We start from the raw sequence: 21,510 nt of genomic DNA, 5'->3' as shown, positions 1-21,510 counted from the left end.
TGGTGCTAAGTGACTAGGTGTTGATCGGTTTGAGATTGTCGTTCGATTCCTGAGGCCCGAACCGTTTATCGGAGGACCTTAGTGATGCTCCGACCGGAACAGCAGTATCAAAAAAGGAAAGCAGACATTTTGTAAGTTAGCACTAATACGTTCTTCCATCCGGATTATATGTGGTGAGGGTGAGACACATCTCGATGAATGATGAACGGCATTACTTTAAGCGCACTCAATTAGTGGATAAAGAATAAATTTCTAAAATGAAATGAGGATAAATTTCTAAAATGAAATGAGGATAAATTTCTAAAATGAAAATACAGGAGGTGCACAATAATTAAATCATCCAGAGAAGTACGATGTTAAATCCTCACTGAAAGAACGGATTTAAAGTCATTGTATTTATTACAAGACGATATCCATCATACAAAATCGACCTGCAAAGCATTGTTGCAGTCTATCGCCTGCATTGCATTTTACAAACCAGCACATACCTACCTAGGTATATTACGCAGGGGCACTGGGTATTTTTCATATCAGACACATGAAACGTAGGTATGGCACACAACTCATGGGACGAGATAGGCCCATTAAAAGGTACAAAACGCATGATATGACGATCTTTAAAAAGTCAGTCATGGGAATGAATGACACATGCGACACAATTAATGGAAACATGAGCACAGACACCCCGAATGAGCAGACACTGGATGCACTACTTACAGACGCAATGAGGAAACAGAGTCCGTGTTCGGCATGACCCAGGCCATGGTGATCCCGGGGATCTCACGGCTCAGGCAGAAGGTTGGGTCCCGCGGGCGCTGCTGCTGGAGGACGGCATCCCCCTAGAATCTAGATAGACAAACTCAGGAGCGCGGGAACTTCTTCCAGACTGGGGGGGGGGGGGGCTGAACCATAATAGAGATCAACCTAGGGTACCCCCAAATCTAGTTTTCTCACCGGTTTTAGGCCACTTATTTTTCAGACTTTGGCCTTTTCAACAACAAAAAACGAAAAAAATGCAAAAAAGTGAGGTATTCCGTCTGAGCTGAGTGAAGAAACTACCGTTTTGGCAGCCTGGAGTAAAGGTTTTAATCTGCCAAATGAGTTGCCGAGCCAGTGAAAGGCGCGGATTTTTCACTTACATTGTTTCTTCCTTTGTGACCCACAACCCCTAATTTGGGGAGGACAAGCTGCCCAACGGTTCCTGGCCTCATGAAAAGTTGTGGGGCACCGCCCCCACGGCCGCAGAGTTGTGGGGGCAAGCTTCCCCCACTGCCCCCTCCCCCGGTTCCCGCGCCTATGTATGAATCTATGAAATTATGTTGGTAGATTTCCGATTTCGATTCCTCCAGCTGGGGGGGGGGGGGCTCAAATATATTGGGGGGCTCAGCCCCCGCTAGCCCCCCCCCCGGTTCCCGCGCCACTGCACAAACAGAAGTATCTTGCCGTCGACACACCTCATTGTACAGGAAGTAAAGAGCCGCTACCGTCAAAGCTGCGCTGGCCGTATGCTGCACAATATTAGCATTGGTATAAATTGCGTATGGGTACGCGGGTTATATCTTTGTCTATGGAATGGTCCCACGTGCTGCTAACATTGCCGTCCTGTGGTGAATTGGTGATGGTCCTTCCAGCCTCAGCTGCCGGGTGATCGCGGCTGTCCGGGCTCCGTGAGCGGCCTCCGGGGCTCCTCCCGACCTGCACCGGGCGGGGAGCCGCGCCCTGTTCGACCAGTCACCAGACGCACTGTGCTCTTCAGCGCCTGCCGCTTGTTGCAGAACCAGATGCGTATCACCTCGCGCTCATAGCCGAGGCGACTGGCCAGATGAGTGATTTCGTGTCCTGTCGACAGAGAACAACAATTATTATATGTTTACGACAAACGTTTTGCTCGTGCTCATTGATGGCTGTGATTTGGTCACAACATTAACTAGATTTCTTTGGGAATAAATGAACAGTAAACGTACACATACGCTGTGCGAATTATAGCCAACATTTTCGACGCAGATTAGCGTTTCTGCTGGTCCACGTACCGGTTGGATGCGTGTTTCTCGCGAAGTGAGCGTTGAGTGCTTCCAGCGCCTGCGGTGTGAATGAGGTTCGTCGTTTCCGCTTCTTCAGTGGCGGGATGCCGGTGAGGTTTCCCATCTTCTGAACGCACATCTTCTGTCTGTAGAGACCAGGGCCTCGTCTAAGGAATTTTCCCTGGGGGGGCAGAGACTGAAGGACCCAAACCTAGGGTACCCCCAAATCCTGTTTTCTCACCGGATTTAGGCCACTTGTTTTTCGTCACAGCCCGAGATCAATTTTTTTTAACAAAAAACAAAAAAAAAAACAAAAAAAGAGCCATGCTCGTATAGGGGGGGGGGGGGGTCGAACGGACCCCCCGGTTTTTCACGAATAACTCACGTAAAAGCGGCTGACCGCGACGAAACTTTCAGTACCCTCGCGTTAGTCAATTTTACACCTACTCTGAAAATGTCATGACCCTGACCGTAATGACCTTTGACCTGTGACTTCTTTTCGAGACCATATTTGGCCGGAATCGCGATTCGACGTATGTCGGCTCGCATTAGCCGCGCGTTTGCAGTCTTTTCGTGGTTTCAAGAGTTCAAACATGGAATATGATATTGCTCCCATGCATTAGGGTAGGCGTCAAGGTCACCGCGAGGTCAGGTCAGGTCATTGGCTTTTGATGACTTCGGTTCACTTTTTTCGAGTTTTACATGATTCTAGGCCAGTTTTTGGAGCTGAATTCGAATTTAGCAGCCATTTGAACATTTACGAAGTAGTTTTGGTGCCTTCGTAACATGTTACGAAGCTGTCAGAGCCAGAGGCGGTTGCCACCTACTACGAATACCCGGCAAAACCCTTACTGGTTTACCTGACCTGACCTGACCCGACCTGGCCTAAATGTATGAAGACATCATCTATGATCATAAATAACATAATATTCGTGATCAGCACCCAAAAAAACCGTAGCAGCCACCCTTTACGACATTCTAACTGGTCCCGATTTTCCCGACTTTTGGGTCATTAACCTGACCTGGAAGATCAACCGATGACCTAGGGCCTACAAATGGGTATCATCAGCTTTCTCTTGTCACGGGCAACACGCTCGTCTTTTCCGGGAAGCTCTAGCTCGATCAGGGGCGAAACGGCAAGGGGCAAGGTCCAACGCCCCCCCCCCCATACGTTCGCGGCTGGAAAAACACCAATACGGGCGAGAGTTAAGATTAATGTGTTACCCCCTCACATTGCCCCACCAGACAGTGCGAAACATATTTATCCGTGTTGGGCCGTGGGCGTTTGATTGAGTGGGAGGGGGGGGGGACACAAACACGAGTTGGGTCACTGGCAGCTGCCCATTGACAATTTGCTACTTGAATCACAGTAGCAAAATCACAGAATCACAGTGGGTACTCAGCTCTATAAATCACAAAACTCTGGCTTTTCCCGTAGTCATGGAGTATGAACAGTTTTTGAACAAATAATTTAACGTTTGCCGGTCCCGTAGCTCAGTTGGTTAGAGCGTTGGACTCCGCATGATGAGAGCACGCGTTCCCGGTTATGACAGTCCGGGTTCGAAGCGCGACGGGCGCTCGACATTTATGGGCCTTCTGACAGGTATGGTTGCGGTTGGTGGCAGGCCGTAGCCAGGCGAAGTCAGCGAGGGGACCGGCCGTGCGCGGCTTTGTGCGCACGTAAAACTTTGGACTCTAAATTCTGCCATAGAATCGGCATTGCGCGATCGGAGGGTAGAGGGCAGGGTCATCGCAACAAGCTTCGCTTAGCGGTGGCTCTGTCCTTGTGAATCCTTCCCATCAAAAGGTTCGGACTAAATTTATAAAAAAAAAAACGTTTCTCGTTAAATCCGTATAAGACTCCTAACAAAAACGCATTGCAGAGAAGGTAATTTTGTGAGAAGTTCACGTTTTGACTGGGGGGGGGCAAATGTTGGCCACTGGGGGGGCAATCCGCTCGACTGGGGAGGCAATTGCCCCCCCAGTTAACATGTTAGACGAGGCCCTGGTAGAGACACAGAGATTCGCTTACTTCGAATGTTAAAAAGTCAGCATATATGAGTTACTTTTAAATAAATTTGAAAAAAAAATGAGTTCCTTTAAAAATACAAGGCGCCTTATCAATTAAATACCCAAATAAATGATGAATATTAACCCGCGCCCTGATGCGGGGGGGGCCATTTTGGCCCCCTCCCCCTGTGGTTTTTCTTAAATAGCGAGAAAACGGCGGCCGCCAAATTTTGGGTACCTTACCGGGCATCAATTTGACACCTTCACACAAAATTTCAAGTCACAGGTCACCTCAGGTCAGGAGTTATTGAGGTCAAACTGAGGTCATGTTCGAGCAAAAATGAGCAAAAAACATGACATCTTGAAACGCTCACCCATTCTACAGTTAACAAGCAATTTTAAAGTTCTTTATGTGGTTGTGTAGAGAAAAGACGGCGCTACAAAACTGCCATCTCGGATTTTCGAAAGTTTGGGATTTTGACCCCCAAAAATAAAAAAAGGATTTTTTAGAAAAACTCAAAAAAATTCCAATTTTTTTTTCGAATTTCGAAAAAAACCGGAATATATGTGATAGTCCCTACGCTCTTCGATATACATACCAAATTTTAGATCGATACCTCTTTTTTGGCCAAGTTATAGCAAAAAAAAAAAAAAACTTGAAAATTGATGACGTCAAATTTTTGAACTCAATTTTTAGCAATTCTAGACCTCGTAGCGCAAAACGAAGACCACCATTGAACTCCCCGTGACGAGCTGCATCGAATCGATACCCATTTTATGCAAAAATATCAACTTTGAAATTTGACCTAATTTGACCTGACCTTGACCTGACCTTGACCTGACCTTGACCAAAACGTGACCTAAGCTGGCCCTAAAGTCTGTCTGACCCACATAATCGCATTTGGCATGTAAAATGCACCATAAAACATGTATCACACGACACTTTCATATTGTGACCCCCCCCCCCCCCCAGTGACCTGACCTCTGTGACCTGACCTGGTATCAGTGACCTCAAATAGCAAAATATGTGTTTGAAGAACATTTCTCCACCGATGATTTTCAATGAAATGCATTTTACTCGATTTTACAACGCATTTCTTGAAATGCCTGTAAACGGTGAAAATTCGACCTTTGACCTGACCTGTGACGTCATCGGTTTGACCGAGGTCAATGAAATTGGGTCACAAGGTAGTTCCCCGTTGGGGCTATCCAATACCGTTTACCGCTTGTCGCTATGTTGCGTGGTTCTCGAGATCTGAGGGGGGGGGGGCAAAATGCCCCCCCCCCCCATCAGACCGCGTTGCTCGGCAGACCCCATCTGGGCGCGGGTTAAACGAGGCACTAACGACGATAAACCACACAAAAATTAAAAGGGATATTTTGTTCAAAAGACGAGGCGAAATAAATCAAATTATCGGCTCATGGGCGGGAGAAAGTGTTCATCGAGGCATCGTTCATGTGTCGTACTCGTAACCATACTGTTATGTAATTTTAGGTCGTTTTACCTGTACATTGCTTCTGCTTCCTGTAGCCACTTTTCAAGGATCGGTTTGATCTTCTGAGCGCTTTTTGGCGTTATGTCCAGATTCTCAAATCTGAAACGGAATGCACGATTGCCATTAATACAGAACCTTCCTTGTCAATGTGAATATTAGTAATTTATTTTCCTGCATCACTCTTCGGTTTATACTGCTCAAGTTTGATCAGTTTGAAAATAAACGCAAAAAATGTTTATTTTTTAAACACAGGTCTACAACATGCATACAAACAGCTCCACGAGGCTAACTATTCACGCAAGAATTGCTGATGTGTGCTGGTTTTACAGCGGCTTTCGTTCCCACCTGCAGATGGCCGATTGGCTGTAAGCGGGACCCATGCTGACGCTTAGTGCCTGCCCCACCTGACAGCGAGAAAAGAGTCAGGTCAGGTCACATGGTCAAGCGAAAAGCGGCGTTTGCTTAGACTGTAATGGCTTAGGTCACCAGAAGTCATCGAATTTAATGTTTCCCGACTTTTACCTCTATTTATTTATTTGATACGGTCGGAGCAATTCATTTCTGTAGAACGGCGCCGGCCTTCGGCCTTCAAATTAGCATTATCCTCTGACCTGAGTCTGCGTCAGTCCAAGGCTGAGACGACGCATCTTGAAGACGCGAGCGAACTCCTTCACCTGTTGCAGGTCAACCCCGTCCACATCGGCGCCCGTCGCTTGCCGAACGGTGGGTTCGTCTGCCGGGCAGGACGGGAAACGAACGGTCACAGTGGAGAGCGTGGCAGCTCGGAACCGTAACGCGAAACAGCGGATTACCCTTAAACTGCAGGGATGTGTCATTTAAAAGGGCTCTTCCTATCGTAAGAAAATTACCGTGTTCTCTCTTTCTTGCAAAATCAAAAATAACCTCAATAGCAGCGATCTAAATTTTAATTGCACAGAGTTACCCTGAATTCTGACACAGCCAAGCCATTACCGTCGTCTTCACACAGACAAACTTACTGTCGTCTTCAGTGAGAGACTCTGGCGAGTGCACGCCTGCCGGGCTGGTGGGGACGGTATAAGGGGCAGCCCGATCAGTGAGCGCTGGGTCACCCCCGATGTGAACGGACCGTGAGTCCACTGTGACTGGGCTGCTCCTGGGGCGACCCGACTGGATGGCCGCCGAGGATACGGGAGGGGCCTCCACCGCCTCCTGACCACACTGAAAGGAGAGCTCAGTCAGATGCTGCAGGCCGGTCAGATATGACATCTGTCTTGGAATAATGTTAATACGTAATATATGCGCGTATTTTTTTTTTTAGAAATTTTGTCCGAATGTTTGAATGGGTGGCTTTGGGCCCGGGTGCCCCGCTAAGCAGTGCTTGTTGCGGATGACACCACGGACCCACCACCCGACCTCGCCCGCGCCCGATTCGCCGGTGATAATTTGAATCGAAAGTTTAACGTGCCGCAGGTAGATGGCTTGGCGGCACGGTCCTCCCGGGTCTAGCATATGCGCCACAATATGCAGTGTTACGACAGTGAAGCGCTATTTGCAAGATATTTTCACATTCATCCAAAATGTCAATTCTTAAACGAAAAAATGATGGCAAGATACGTTCGATGTCGAACACTTACTGAATTAGCACCGTATACACTTTGATGAATGGACGAAACGACAAAGCCCTATTGCGCTTATTTTCTCCTCTGTATGGGGCGTTCCACGACAAATCAACAAGTGCCCTGCACCCTCATATTTTATTTTTTGCTTAAAATTTGTCTAATGGGTTGTGATGGGCGGGGAAGCCAGCTGTGACAAGGATTTTTTTCTTCGAACAACGGTTTCCGAGATAAAGCCTCGGGCAATTCCTGGAGGTCGCGCTGCAGCCCTATGTTTGGCGGCCTATAACTAAAAAACTATTGGTTTTCTACGATAAAAACTTTATATGGTTCAACTCACAATCAGCCAACAAACATTTTGGCTATCTCGGATTTTCAATTTTTGAAAATTTTGATCACGTGACCTTTTGACCTATTTTTCGAAGAGTGACCTTGATATTTTCCCCACTGAAAGTTGCAATTTTGTCTGATGACGATTAAAGCCTTATCAATTGTCATTCATATGCGAAAATAAAAAAGTGGATATCGCCCTGCGTTGACCTCAGGTCAGGTCATTTTTATGACCTGTCCATTATTACGAGCGGGAGCGACAGCGAGATCTCGAGAATAAAGCAAGATAGCGACAAGCGGTAAACGGTGCAGGTTACACACGAATAAGGTCTATAATTTTTACCGAGGTCATTTTCAGGTCAGGTCAAAGATGACGTCACAGGAGCAAAAAGGAAGTCAAAATTGCGGCACTACATATATATGAAGTTTTTCTTGAATAACTTTCAAGGTATCCCAGCTAGGAACAAACTTATATCACCATCGTGATCCTCTCGTCGATCCGCATCGAAACATATGTATGTTGACCTCGAAAGTTGGAAAGGTCAAAAGTTGACCTTAGGTCACGTGACCGAAGGTCAACTTTTGACCTTTCGACCTTTCGAGGTCAACATATATATCTTTCGATGCGGATCGACGAGAGGATCACGAAGGTGCTATTAGCTTGTTCCTAGCTGGGATACCTTGAAAGTTATTCGAGAAAAACTTCATATATATGTGGTCCCGCAATTTTGACTTTCTTTTTGCTCCTGTGACGTCATCTTTGACCTGACCTGAAAATGACCTCAGTAAAAATTATAGATCTTATCCGTGTGTACCCTGCACCGTTTACCGCTTGTCGCTATCTTGCTTTATTTTCGAGATCTCGCTGTCGCTCCCGCTCGTCACGTGACCTAAGGTCAACTTTTGACCTTTCGACCTTTCGAGGTCAACATACACATGTTTCGATGCGGATCGACGAGAGGATCACGATGGTGCTATTGGTTTGTTCCTAGCTGGGATACCTTGAAAGTTATTCGAGAAAAACTTCATATATATGTAGTGCCGCAATTTTGACTTCCTTTTTGCTCCTGTGACGTCATCTTTGAGCTGACCTGAAAATGACCTTAGTAAAAATTATAGACCTTATCCGTTTGTACCCTGCAACGTTTACCGCTTGTCGCTATCTTGCTTTATTCTCGAGATCTCGCTGTCGCTCCCGCTCGTAATAATGGACAGGTCATAAAAATGACCTGACCTGAGGTCAACGCAGGGCGATATCCACTATTTTTATTTTCGCATATGAATGAAAATTGATAAGGCTTTAATCGTCATCAGACAAAATTGCAACTTTCAGTGGGAAAAATACCAAGGTCACTCTTCGAAAAATAGGTCAAAAGGTCACGTGATCAAAATTTTCAAAAATTGAAAATCCGAGATGGCCAAAATGTTTGTTGGCTGATTGTGAGTTGAATCATATAAAGTTTTTATCGTAGAAAACCAATAGTTTCTGAGTTATAGGCCGCCAAACATAGGGCTGCAGCGCGACCTCCAGGAATTGCCCGAGGCTATATCTCGGAAACCGTTGTTCGGAGAAAAAAAATCCTTGCCACAGCTGGCTTCCCCGCCCATCACAACCCCTTACACCAGTTTTCAACGAAAAATAAAATATGAGGGTGCAAATTTAATTTTTTATTTGTCGATTTGTCGGTATATGTAATGCATGCATGCGGCCGCCTAAATGCACCGCACAAACGTGACTGTGCATGAAACGTGCTAACCCTGGTGATGTGAGCTGAGAGCTGGGATCCGGGCCGGGACGGCGGCGCCTGCTCCATGCCTGCAGAGGCCGCCAGGGCCTGCAGGTTGGCCGGGGTGGCAGCCAGCACGTGTCCTGCGCTCAGACACAGCTGGGCCAGCCCGCCAGCCACCAGGGCGGCTGGGATCGCAATGATGGGCTGCACTGTTACACCTGGGAGACGCAATCGAACCACACGTGAGTGAGACCGCGTTACACGTGATGGACAGACAATTCAGAGTCCGAATTTGCGGCTGATAGACGCCATGCGTAATAATTACGGCATATTTTTATTGTATGTGATGGCTAGAAAGCTCCCCCAGCCCCACCATCACCAAACCAATATTATATCCATCCTATCCATTTCAGACACGCAGAGAACGAGAGGACAGACATTTTGAATCGGAAACGATGAATTTTTATCATAGGATGTTCGTTATTACTATTTAAGTTGTACCGTCATATCATTAGGTATCTACCTTGAGCAGTGGGTATGATGAGCTGAGCGCCCTGGATGCCTGGCGCCATCTGGCCACTGGTGAGCACCAGTTGTAGTACGGACGGGTCCCCGCGCAGTGGCGCCCCCTCCAGCGAGGGCGGACGGCGGATCGACGGGGCAGGTCCCTCCACCGACGGTATCCGCCCCTTCCCTCCCTCGAACGAGGGCAGGCGGTCGGTCGGCACGGACATGGGCCCTTCCGACGAAGGAAGACGGCCGGTCGGCAGGGTAGCGTGTCCTTCTGACGAAGGCCTGTGGCCGTTTTGCTCCGTCCGTCTTTCTAAGGGTTCTGTCAGAGACAGGAGGCGCATTAACTCATTAGATAATGTATAGGTAAAATACCTGAAACTCTGGACCGTTCTTCCACGCCGTTTGAAATAGTTTCATCCTATGTGTGGTGGGACGAGTGTATTGCGTTTGCATACTCCTCGATGAACTCACTAGTCTGGGCTACTATTGTTTCCTGCTCCGTTCGCTCGTGCATCTGTCCCGTCTGCCGGGCACCGTCGACCGTCAACATTACCGAACGCTCCTGTCGACGCAGACGTTGACATAACGGTCACCCGGCGGCACAGACTGTCCCACAAGATTACCTGATGACAATGCTGGATAATGTTTTTTTTCCCATGCTGATGTCCGTTTGATATGATTCATTTTAGCAGAATAAGAGAACAGGTGAGAGCCCTCTCCGGTTCAATAGTCGATGCTTACCTATTTATACAGAGCACAGCACAAATTAACCCGCGCCGTGAGGGGGAGGGGGGTGGCGTTTTACACCCCCCCCCCCCTCAGGTATTTCGCAAATATCTCAAAGACGGCGGCGCGTAGCACCGCCGTTTTTGGTACACTTGTTTCTACATCTTTTCCGCATATGTTGTGAAAATTTCAGGCCCCGGTCATTCAAGGTCTGGTCACCAGGTCACGTTAACCCGCGCCCCGCTGGGCTAATCAGCCACACGCCCTGCTGGGGGGAGGGGGGCAGATTCTGCCCCCCCCCCTGTCTAACTTCCGAACCGATGGTCGTAGAAAGACGGGGAAAACGGCAATCGAAAGCTCTCAACGAGGCAGATCTTAAGAGCCCAATTTTTTTGCTTAAATAGGTCAGAGGTCAGGTCAAGGTAAGGTCAAGGGTGCAAAATGCAAGTTTCTACAGTATCGGCCTTGCACCGTAGTTGCCGAAGAATGGACGGAGACTGATTGCCCAAAACGTGTTCTTAGGCTGCCAAGACAATATTCGTTGCATAAAATATCATTCAAAGGTCAAGGTCAAGGTCAGGTCAGGTCAGGTCACCAAAAACAAAATATAGAAAAAGGCATGTGCGACACATGTTTTATGGGTCATTTTATTCATTGAATTCAATAGGCACGCTCAATAGGTAAGTGATATGGACCACATCTGGATGAATTTCAGGTCGAGGTCAGGTCAAGGTAAGGTCAAGTGAGGTCAAATTTTGAAGTAGGCTGTTAACCCGGCAGGCGGTGGGCCTACCAGCCACCTTCCACGCGGGGGGGGGGCATTTTTTGCCCCCCCCCCGTATCTCCGAAACTACTGGACGGATCCGGAAAATTCAAACGGCGTTCGATAGCCCTGTCAAAATTGTCGAGGGACACCAAATTTCATTGACCTCGGGGTCACCGATGACGTCACAGGTCAGGTCAAAGATAAAATGTTTCACCGTTCACAGGGCTTCTAGGGAAAGCGCTATAGCACCGAGTAAAACGCATTTTGTCGAAAATCAGCGATAAGGCGTCAGTTGTCTAGTACATATGTTGCTATTAGAGGTCACTGGTCATACCAGGTCAGGTCACAGGTCAGGTCACCAAAGGTCACCAAGGGTCACCACATGAGCCCAACTTTACTGAGGTTATGTGATGCATGTTTTATGGCCAGTTTTTCATTTCCAACTCAATGGTGTTGGTTATAAGAACATCAGGTACGGTTTAGGTCACTTTCTGGTGGAGGTCAGGTCAAGGTCAGGTCAAAAAAGGTCAAATTTCAAAGTTGATATTTTTGCATAAAATGGGTATCGATTCGATGCAGCTCGTCACGGGGAGTCTAATGGTGGTATTTGTTTTGCGCTACGAGGTCTAGAATTGCTAAAAATTGAGTTTGAAAATTTGACGTCATCAATTTTGAACAGTTTTTTCGCTATAACTTGGCCAAAAAACGAGGTATCGATCTCAAATTTGGTATGTAGATAGAAGGCGGTAGGGACTATCACATATATTCCGGTTTTTTCGAAATTCAAAAAAACTTTTTGGATTTTTTGGCTATTATATTCAAAAAATCTATTTTTTGATTTTTGGGGGTCAAAATCCCAAAAATTCGAAAAACCGAAATAGCAGTTTTGTAGCCCTTTTGATTTCACACCTTTTATGTCTAAAACATTTTTCTGTATCTGTAAAGCTGTAGGCCTGACAGCTCTTCCCGCGAAACCTTTTTTTTGGGTCGAAAATGGCAAAAATGACGTCACTCTTACGTCATTAGCGGCCAACCTATCATAGCCTTTGGAAAAATTTTTGGTCACCATGTGCGCTAGCTGCTCCCGGGAGGGTACTGAAAGTTTGGTGACGATCGGCGCAGCGGTTCTCGAGATATATCGAAAAAGTAAAGGGGGGGGGGGCAAAAAAATGCCCCCCCACCGCCTGGAAGGTTAAGGCCTAAAGAAGTATATATCTGATGCAGTTTTTCACAGCAAATCGAATGGTGCTATTTTTTTCCGTACGAGGTCTAGACCTTCCAAAAATTCATTTTTCAAAAAAAAATTGTGTGTCGTGACGTCATAAGAATTTGAGTAACTCCCACATTTTTGAACCGATTTTTCTAAAAATTGGTACGTAGATGCACATAGACCACTTCTCTGACATATATTCCGGGGGTTACGATACACTTAAAATTTTGAATTTTATAATTATTTTCCCAAAAAGTTCGTTTTTTTTGAAAAAAATTTGGGTCAAAATCCAAACTTTTCAAAAAACCGAGATCGACATTTGAAAGACAAAGTAAAATCACGTAAAACCTTTTTTGTTACGTCTAGATTTCTTTAGAAATGAAGATGTTAGCGGCGTTTGAAATTTTGCCGTTTTTAAGGCGATAATGTCGAACATGACGTCACTAAAACGTCATTTTCTCAAACTTTTTCCGACGGATTTCGCTCAAATTTTCAGGGAACGTGTCAAATTGATGTATGATAAGGTACTGAAAGTTTGACGTCGTTGGCTTAACGCGTTTAGAAGTTATTGGCGAAAAACGGGAGGGAGACAGATTCTGTCCCCCCCCCCCCCCAGCGGGGCGCGGGTTGAAAAAGTTCGAAGGTTCGCTGTAGCTACACCAACTTAACGATCACTTTGAAACGTTAATCGATTGGTAAGAGAACAGTTTGTATAAACTGTATATCTCGGTTTCTTATCTGTGACCCAAGGTCAGGTCAATTTTGCGATCACTCCATTATAAGTCATTGGGAGAAAATTGAAATGCGCCTCTTTTGGACAAATGCCGTTCTAAGCCTTCTCAAACATCGGTTCATAGGTAAACATGACTCAGTGAATCGGTAAATTGCACCTGTGACCCCTGTGTGTGCCCCTGAGGTCATCTCAGGTCATGAAAGGTCTTCAGCAGTTTTTTTTTACTATACGTTTTGACAGAGAGGTGCTAGAGGGGTGAAAACACGTCAGATGTGCTCAGCTCGACAACACGGGTCGACTGATATGCAACATGACCCTTTCCGGCTAGGCAATGACCTTGACCTGAGGTCAAATTTAAATGACCTTTCAAGATCAAATTACAGTTCATTTGACGCGTCTTGACGAGGTGAACACGATGCTGGCAAAAGAAATGTCGTTACTCTGCTGAGTCAAGTTATTACTCAACAACATTTTTCGTGAGAAAGGGCTATTTTTAGGGTTTCTGCCCTCTGGAGGCTACTCGTTGATCTGAGGTCAAATCTGAGGACACGTTGGCGAAGGAGCGTTCGATAGCTCTATCGAATGCGGTTTTCGGCGGCGCTGTAGCTCTATTGGTTCCCGATTTAGCCGTCAGGTGTTTCAAAATTGTTGAAATCGACAAAATTTGACCTTTGATGACCTCTGGTGACCTGACCTTGACCTTAAAAATGACCGAAGTGTTTTCTTCCTAATTTCTGACGCTCTTTCGATTGCCGCGTGTCGCTATGTGGCCCAAGAGCCGAGTTAGACGGGTGGTGGTGGCGTGAAAATGCCCCCCTCCCAGCACTCGGCGGAAAGTTCAGACCACCAGCACGGTGCGGGTTAACCCGCGCCGGGCCGATGCTCTGAGATTCCGCGCCGGGTCGGGGGGGGGGGGGGTCTGAACACCCCCCCCCCCTTCTAAAGGCTGCCCCACACTGGACCTCGCATGCGGGTTGCGAGTTTTTGGGTTTTCGGTTTTCTTTAAAATCATTAATCAAATAATATAATCTAGGCTGAATGACCCACACTACCATCTAGCAAGCGAGTCTGCATGTTTTTAGCTTGCGAGCGACCTTGCATCGCATTCCAAAATTTGATTTTGAGTAAACTTTGGATTTTCCTCGCTGCGAGGTCTGCGAGTTCTGCGAGGTTTGCGGTTTTTCGTTGGAGTCAAATTTTGGTTCCTTGCGCTGGTATTGCGACTGCATGTAAGTTTCTGAAGGTGTACCGGTTTCACTGCTTACATGAAGTTATCATAAGGGAGCGGTCTAATCACTCTATGAATTAGTATTATGCCCGCGAACTCAAAACCCGCAAACGCGCAACCCGCATGCGAGTTCCAGTGTGGGGTGGCCTTAACTCGGCTGCTGGGCCACGTAGCGACACGCAGTAAGCGGCAATCGAAAGAACATCCAAATTAAGGACGAAAACATTTGGTCATTTTTTTGGGTCAGGTCAAAGGTCAGGTCACCAGAGGTCACCAAAGGTAAAATGTTGACTATTTCAACATTTTGGAAACTGACGTCGGCTATCTGGGGAACCGATAGAGCTACAGCGCCGCGGAAAAGCGCATTCGATAGCCCTTTTACAGACGTTTCTGAGTACTTCAACGGTTTAGCCTGCAGAGGGCAAAAACTCCAAAAATAGCCGTTTTTACGAAAAACTTTTTTTTCGGCAACAAAGCCATGACATCACTTTTGCCAGCATCATGTTCCTCTCGTTGAGACGCGTCGAATGAACTATAATTTGACCTTGAAAGGTCAACTTTAAAATTTGACCTCAGGTCAAGGTCATGACCTGACCGGAAAAGGTCATGTTGCATATCAGTCGATCTGCAACGTCGAGCCGAACACATCTAAGGCGTTTTCAGCGCATTAGCACGCCTCTATCAGAAGTTATTAGCGAAAAACTGTTAGATTCTGTTCGTGACCTGAGATGACCTCGGGGACATAACGAGGGGTCACAGTTGCCTTTTTTCGGTTCAGTGTGTCAATCTTACCTACATCTCGATGTTTGAGAGTGTCTAGAATAGCGTTCATGCAAAACAGACGCTTTTCAATTTTCTCCCATGGGGAGAGGCCGCAAAATTGACCTGACCTTAGGTCAGCGATATCAATATTACCATTTTTTTATTATTCCTGATATCAAATTTTTATTTAATTATTTAATTTAATTTTAAATTTAATTTTAATTTAAATTTTAATTTAAGAAATTGATTAAAATTTTAATTAATTAATTTAAATTTTAATTTTAAAAAATTAATTTAGATTTTACTAAATTAATTTAAATTTTGATTTAAAAATTAAATTTTAATTTTAATTATTTTTATTTAATTATTATTTAATTATTTTTATTTAATTATTTATTTTTTTATTTTATTCCCGATATCAAATAAAAAATTCAATTTATAGTCACCGTGAAAATTCCGAGATAAACATTTTCTAGATAATGTTGCTCTAATCAATCGCTGAAAGTTTCAAAGCAATCGATCAATCGGTGTAGCTATGACGAGCATTTTTCTTTTTTTTCTGAGGTGAAGTCACTTGGCGTGACCTGGTGACCTGACCTAAGGCGACCTGGGTCTGAAATTTTCACAACATGTGCGAAAAAGATGCACAAACAGGTGTGCCAAAAACGGCGGCGCGGAGCGCCGCCGTTTTTGAGATATCTGCGAAAAACCGCAGGGGGTGTTCAAACATCCCCCGGCTCGGCGCAGGTTAAGATTTAGAACATCTTAATGGCTGCTGAGGACGCTTCGTCGTAAGCCCGAGTCATTCTAAGTGTGGAAACGGTGGTTTTTATAATTTGAAACTACATGATATGGATTGCGTGAGCCGTGATTCGTGATTTAGGACGCACCTGTGACCTGACGAATGAGTGCTACCGTCAAACTGATGGGCTGATCCCGCCGTAATGGAAGACACCAATGGAAGCTGATCACTAACCTATATCAACATAAGAGCACATCCACTCGGCCCGCCAACTTCTGCGCCACTGCCGCCGCCTCAACACTGCCGTGCGAACGTCCCTGTTCTGCCGCCCTGCCACGACCGTCCGGCCGGCCGACCGCCGCCGGACTAACCTTCGGAGCATCCGGATGGGATAGACCAAATTAAGGACGAAAACATTTGGTCATTTTTTTGGGTCAGGTCAAAGGTCAGGTCACCAGAGGTCACCAAAGGTAAAATGTTGACTATTTCAACATTTTGGAAACTGACGTCGGCTATCTGGGGAACCGATAGAGCTACAGCGCCGCGGAAAAGCGCATTCGATAGCCCTTTTACAGACGTTTCTGAGTACTTCAACGGTTTAGCCTGCAGAGGGCAAAAACTCCAAAAATAGCCGTTTTTACGAAAAACTTTTTTTTCGGCAACAAAGCCATGACATCACTTTTGCCAGCATCATGTCCCTCTCGTTGAGACGCGTCGAATGAACTATAATTTGACCTTGAAAGGTCAACTTTAAAATTTGACCTCAGGTCAAGGTCATGACCTGACCGGAAAAGGTCATGTTGCATATCAGTCGATCTGCAACGTCGAGCCGAACACATCTAAGGCGTTTTCAGCGCATTAGCACGCCTCTATCAGAAGTTATTAGCGAAAAACTGTTAGATTCTGTTCGTGACCTGAGATGACCTCGGGGACATAACGAGGGGTCACAGTTGCCTTTTTTCGGTTCAGTGTGTCAATCTTACCTACATCTCGATGTTTGAGAGTGTCTAGAATAGCGTTCATGCAAAACAGACGCTTTTCAATTTTCTCCCATGGGGAGAGGCCGCAAAATTGACCTGACCTTAGGTCAGCGATATCAATATTACCATTTTTTTATTATTCCTGATATCAAATTTTTATTTAATTATTTAATTTAATTTTAAATTTAATTTTAATTTAAATTTTAATTTAAGAAATTGATTAAAATTTTAATTAATTAATTTAAATTTTAATTTTAAAAAATTAATTTAGATTTTACTAAATTAATTTAAATTTTGATTTAAAAATTAAATTTTAATTTTAATTATTTTTATTTAATTATTATTTAATTATTTTTATTTAATTATTTATTTTTTTATTTTATTCCCGATATCAAATAAAAAATTCAATTTATAGTCACCGTGAAAATTCCGAGATAAACATTTTCTAGATAATGTTGCTCTAATCAATCGCTGAAAGTTTCAAAGCAATCGATCAATCGGTGTAGCTATGACGAGCATTTTTCTTTTTTTTCTGAGGTGAAGTCACTTGGCGTGACCTGGTGACCTGACCTAAGGCGACCTGGGTCTGAAATTTTCACAACATGTGCGAAAAAGATGCACAAACAGGTGTGCCAAAAACGGCGGCGCGGAGCGCCGCCGTTTTTGAGATATCTGCGAAAAACCGCAGGGGGTGTTCAAACATCCCCCGGCTCGGCGCAGGTTAAGATTTAGAACATCTTAATGGCTGCTGAGGACGCTTCGTCGTAAGCCCGAGTCATTCTAAGTGTGGAAACGGTGGTTTTTATAATTTGAAACTACATGATATGGATTGCGTGAGCCGTGATTCGTGATTTAGGACGCACCTGTGACCTGACGAATGAGTGCTACCGTCAAACTGATGGGCTGATCCCGCCGTAATGGAAGACACCAATGGAAGCTGATCACTAACCTATATCAACATAAGAGCACATCCACTCGGCCCGCCAACTTCTGCGCCACTGCCGCCGCCTCAACACTGCCGTGCGAACGTCCCTGTTCTGCCGCCCTGCCACGACCGTCCGGCCGGCCGACCGCCGCCGGACTAACCTTCGGAGCGCCCGGATGGGATAGAATTGGTCTCCCAACCGGCACTGACGCTGCAACTCGAGGGGCGGTCGGAACAGCCTGTTCCATGACTGGTAGTTTTACTTTTGTCGAGCGAGGCGAGGATAATTCATTTTCTATTTTGATTGAAAATATCCTGCTGATGTGTGCGTTTCAAATATACCTACATATTCGATAAGATGCACGCAGAATCACATGGAGAGAAGAATAAACTCATCAAAGTAGCACTTTTGGTAGGCTAAAACAATTATTCTGGCGAGTTTACATTTTTCTGCCTCATTCCGCGAATGCCGTTTCATGAATACCGGAAGGAATTACAATTGATGCTTTGAATGTGAAGGGTATGTGCCGAGGTGGTTTATCGATTGTTGTGAATGCGCGAGAAGTTAACACGTGATTTAAGATGCACGTAAATAAGAGCTTCTGATTACTTTCGCACTAGGTATGCAGCATATGTTCCATGGGCTAGCAAACATTATTTCACATCGGGACAATCATGTATGGTCGATAAATTCGACGGGACCGGTAAGCAGTAGACAGCCGCGGTAGTCGTATCGTTTTGCCGGTCGCCGGCCAGGTCGTACAGCTCCTGAGGCCGTCCCGCCCCCGTCCACTGGCCGGAGCCAAGCAGCCACCGAGCACACCCAGCTCATTATGCGGCCAGAATTCCGCTCATGCACGGTGGCCCGTCTCTGACAAAGCCGCCCTGCCCCGGCTGCCTCCACCGCCGGGGAGGGCTGCAGCCGGCGTCCGGGCCGCCGAATCACCGCCGTCATTAGTCAATGCATTATGATAATTTTCCATTCCCCTCCCATCGTGCGCCCCTCCATCTTATCAATTGCATGCCATCTCATTACTGGCGCGGACCGCCAATAATCGCGGGCGGGTGGATGCGAAACGCACCTCTATGCGCTCCGCCGACTCACTGTGTTCGGGAGAAACTCGCCTGCTTTAGGGCGTTATGCTTAACAATGCGATCTCATTACGTATGCAAATGAAGTATGAATCAACAATGCAGAATTAAGCGCTGAGTCACAAAGAATTTAATTAAGGGGGACGGGTGGGCAGAGTGTACGGGGAGAGGAGCGGTCCGAGCGGCCGACACGGGCCCTCTCCCCAGATTATGGACGGCTCACGCGCCTACTATCCCCCGCGCTGGGCCGCCAGCCTAGCGCTGCATCCCCGCAGATATTGAACGGCTCGTCCCCTGCTGCCGGCAGCCTCCCTCCCTGTTCGGCCCCTCTCGGCGGAGCGGCTGGACGGACCGGTTCTTTGTGCTGTCGATCGGCCAATGCAGCGGTCAGTTCGACGTGCTCCCCGTGTCTTTCCGACCATCTATAGTAAGCTCGATGTCATCCATCCGTTTAGAAGTGTTAGACAAAACTGGATACCGGGCGAAATTCGTCTCCCAGTCAATGCCGAAGACCTGGCCGGTTGCGCCGGGCGATACCGGGATTTACATGTAACGGTTATATACAACCAGTATAGCGCCTTTTGGGGCGACTAACGGAGCGAGCGAGGGGGTGAGTCTTGCACGTGCGAAATTTCGAGGGGGTACCTCCAACTGACTTGTGCACGGCACCCTACTGACCGGTTTCTAGCGATGTGCCAAATTTGAGCACAATCGGCCCAGCCGTTCTCGAGATCTGGGAGCGGCACCCTGCACGTGCGCACGTGCAAAATGGGTCCCAACTGACTTGTGCACGGCACCCTACTAACTGGTCCCTAACCGTGTACCAAATTTGAGCGCCATCGGTCCAGCCGTTCTCGAGATATGGAAACGACCCCTGCACGTGCGCACGTGCAGCAGCACCCCAACTCTGGCACATGGATATGCAGTGCCTAGTGGGTGCCTACCTACATGCCAACTTTCAGCGCAATCGGCCAAGTAGTTACCGAGATATTGCAACAATTACAAAACGGACACCTCTTCGTTTTGCACGTGGCACGTGCATAAGGGGTCACCCACATGCATCAGGAATAGTCCAATACTTGGTAGAAGGAATGAAGCTACCCTACAAAAATTACCGCGTGTAAATCGGTCAAGTGGTTGCTGAGATATAAGCCTCGCAAAAGCGTGACCACGGCCGGCCGGCCGGCCGGCCGGCCGGCCGGCCGCTCATACTCAGAAATTTCCGTTAATCTAAGGAAAGACTACGCTCGCTTCGCTCGCTCCGTAACCAAAGTCTGATGTTATTATCTACTCAACTAGCCAAGTTTTCATCCGAAGGAGCACCGAGGCATATTTTTACTCCATAATTTCCATCTACCCTGCCAGTCCACTTGATAGCTACTTCTGCCACTCTGTCATCATCCAAGCACACGATTTTGTCCGTGCTGGCGGCCACCGTATACCATACCTTTACCTACCAGCAATCGGTGGAGAACAAGCCCGAAAGAGGTAGGTAGGTACGCTCCTCCAGAAAAAGACTATTTTAGCCCACGCCGGGCCGGGGTATTTGAACACCCGCCTGCGGTTTTTCGCAAATATCTTCAAAACGGCGGCGCGGAGCACCGCCGTTTTTGCACACCTGCTCATGCATCTTTTGCGCACATGTGAAAATTTCAGACCCAGGGCTCTCAAGGTCAGGTCACCAGGTCGCCTCAAGTGACCTCACCTAAGAAAAGTTTCAATCCTCGTCATAGCTACAACGACTGAATGATCGCCTTGAACCTTTCAGCGATTAATAAGGGTTACAGTATGTACAAAATGTTTATTGCGGAATTTCGATATCAGTGACATAAGGTCAGGTCAATTTTGCGACCTCTCCATTAGGTTATACTGATACATATATAAGTCAATGGGAGAAAATTGAAATGCGCCTCTTTTGGATGGTGGTGTTCAAAACCCTCTCAAACATCGGTTCATGGGTAAGCACCACACCCTGAATCGGAAAAATGTGTCTGTGAGTGTGAACCCTCTGTGTGCCCCTGAGGTCATGTCAGGTCATGAACGGTCGCCAACATTTTTTTGGCAGTAACTTTTGATAGAGACGTGCTAGAGCGATGAAAACACGTCAGATGTATTCAGCTCGACGATACGGATCGACTGATATGCAACATGGCCCTTTCCGGTCAGGTCATGACCTTGACCTGAGGTCAAAATTTTAAAATGACCTTTCAATGTCAACGAATAGCTCATTCGACGCGTCTCGATGAGAGGAACGCGATGCTGGCAAAAGTAATGTCGTGGTTTGCTTAGATCAATTGTTATTACCGAAAAAAACATTTTTCGTGAAAACAAACGGCTATTTTTATAGTTTTTGCCCTCTGGAGGCTAAACCGTTGACCTCAGCCCTCAGGTCAAATCTGAGAACGTTATTCAGAAAGGTCTGTAAAGGAGCTTTCAAATGCGCTTTTCTGTGGCGCTGCAGCTCTATTGGTTCCCGAGTTAGCCGTTGGCAGTTTCCAAAACTATTGAAATGGACCACCTTTGACCTCTTATGACCTCTGGCGACCTGACCTTTGACCTGACCCAAAAAAATGACTGGAGTGCTTCCGACCTTAATTTTGACGCTCTTTCGAATGCCGCTGACTGCGTGTCGCTACGTGGTCCAGGAG

General features: G+C 46.5%; 1 protein-coding gene and 1 long non-coding RNA gene across 2 annotated transcripts; both read right to left on the bottom strand.

Annotated features, from left to right (window-relative positions):
* Nucleotides 1-1,416: 1,416 nt before the first annotated feature.
* On the bottom strand, nucleotides 1,417-9,374 carry LOC122377444 (POU domain, class 6, transcription factor 1-like). The gene is made up of 7 exons (XM_043357479.1): nucleotides 9,213-9,374; nucleotides 6,526-6,727; nucleotides 6,139-6,260; nucleotides 5,873-5,931; nucleotides 5,537-5,626; nucleotides 2,031-2,167; nucleotides 1,417-1,839 (listed from the first exon to the last, which is right to left on the bottom strand). Exons 1-7 carry the CDS (start codon nucleotides 9,267-9,269, stop codon nucleotides 1,634-1,636), a joined length of 873 nt encoding a protein of 290 aa, XP_043213414.1. The 5' UTR covers nucleotides 9,270-9,374; the 3' UTR covers nucleotides 1,417-1,633.
* Nucleotides 9,369-16,093, bottom strand: LOC122377445. The gene is made up of 3 exons (XR_006255868.1): nucleotides 16,014-16,093; nucleotides 9,709-10,017; nucleotides 9,369-9,403 (listed from the first exon to the last, which is right to left on the bottom strand). It is a non-coding gene; the product is annotated as an uncharacterized LOC122377445 (long non-coding RNA).
* Nucleotides 16,094-21,510: the final 5,417 nt, after the last annotated feature.

This window comes from Amphibalanus amphitrite, unplaced genomic scaffold (assembly GCF_019059575.1).
Source record: "Amphibalanus amphitrite isolate SeventyFive unplaced genomic scaffold, NRLGWU_Aamphi_draft 000044F_arrow, whole genome shotgun sequence".
NCBI lineage: Eukaryota > Metazoa > Arthropoda > Thecostraca > Balanomorpha > Balanidae > Amphibalanus > Amphibalanus amphitrite.
Note: the sequence above shows the minus strand (reverse complement) of the source record. Positions and strands in the feature narration are given on the sequence as shown.

Coding starts and splice junctions, on each gene's coding strand:
- LOC122377444 (XM_043357479.1), bottom strand. CDS start 9,269: ATGGAGCAGGCGCCGCCGTCCCGGCCCGGATCCCAGCTCTCAGCTCAC. Junction 6,728..9,212: donor TCTCAGCTCACATCACCAGG/GTTAGCACGTTT, acceptor CTCTCCTTTCAG/TGTGGTCAGGAGGCGGTGGA. Junction 5,932..6,138: donor TTGGACTGACGCAGACTCAG/GTCAGAGGATAA, acceptor TCTCGCTGTCAG/GTGGGGCAGGCACTAAGCGT.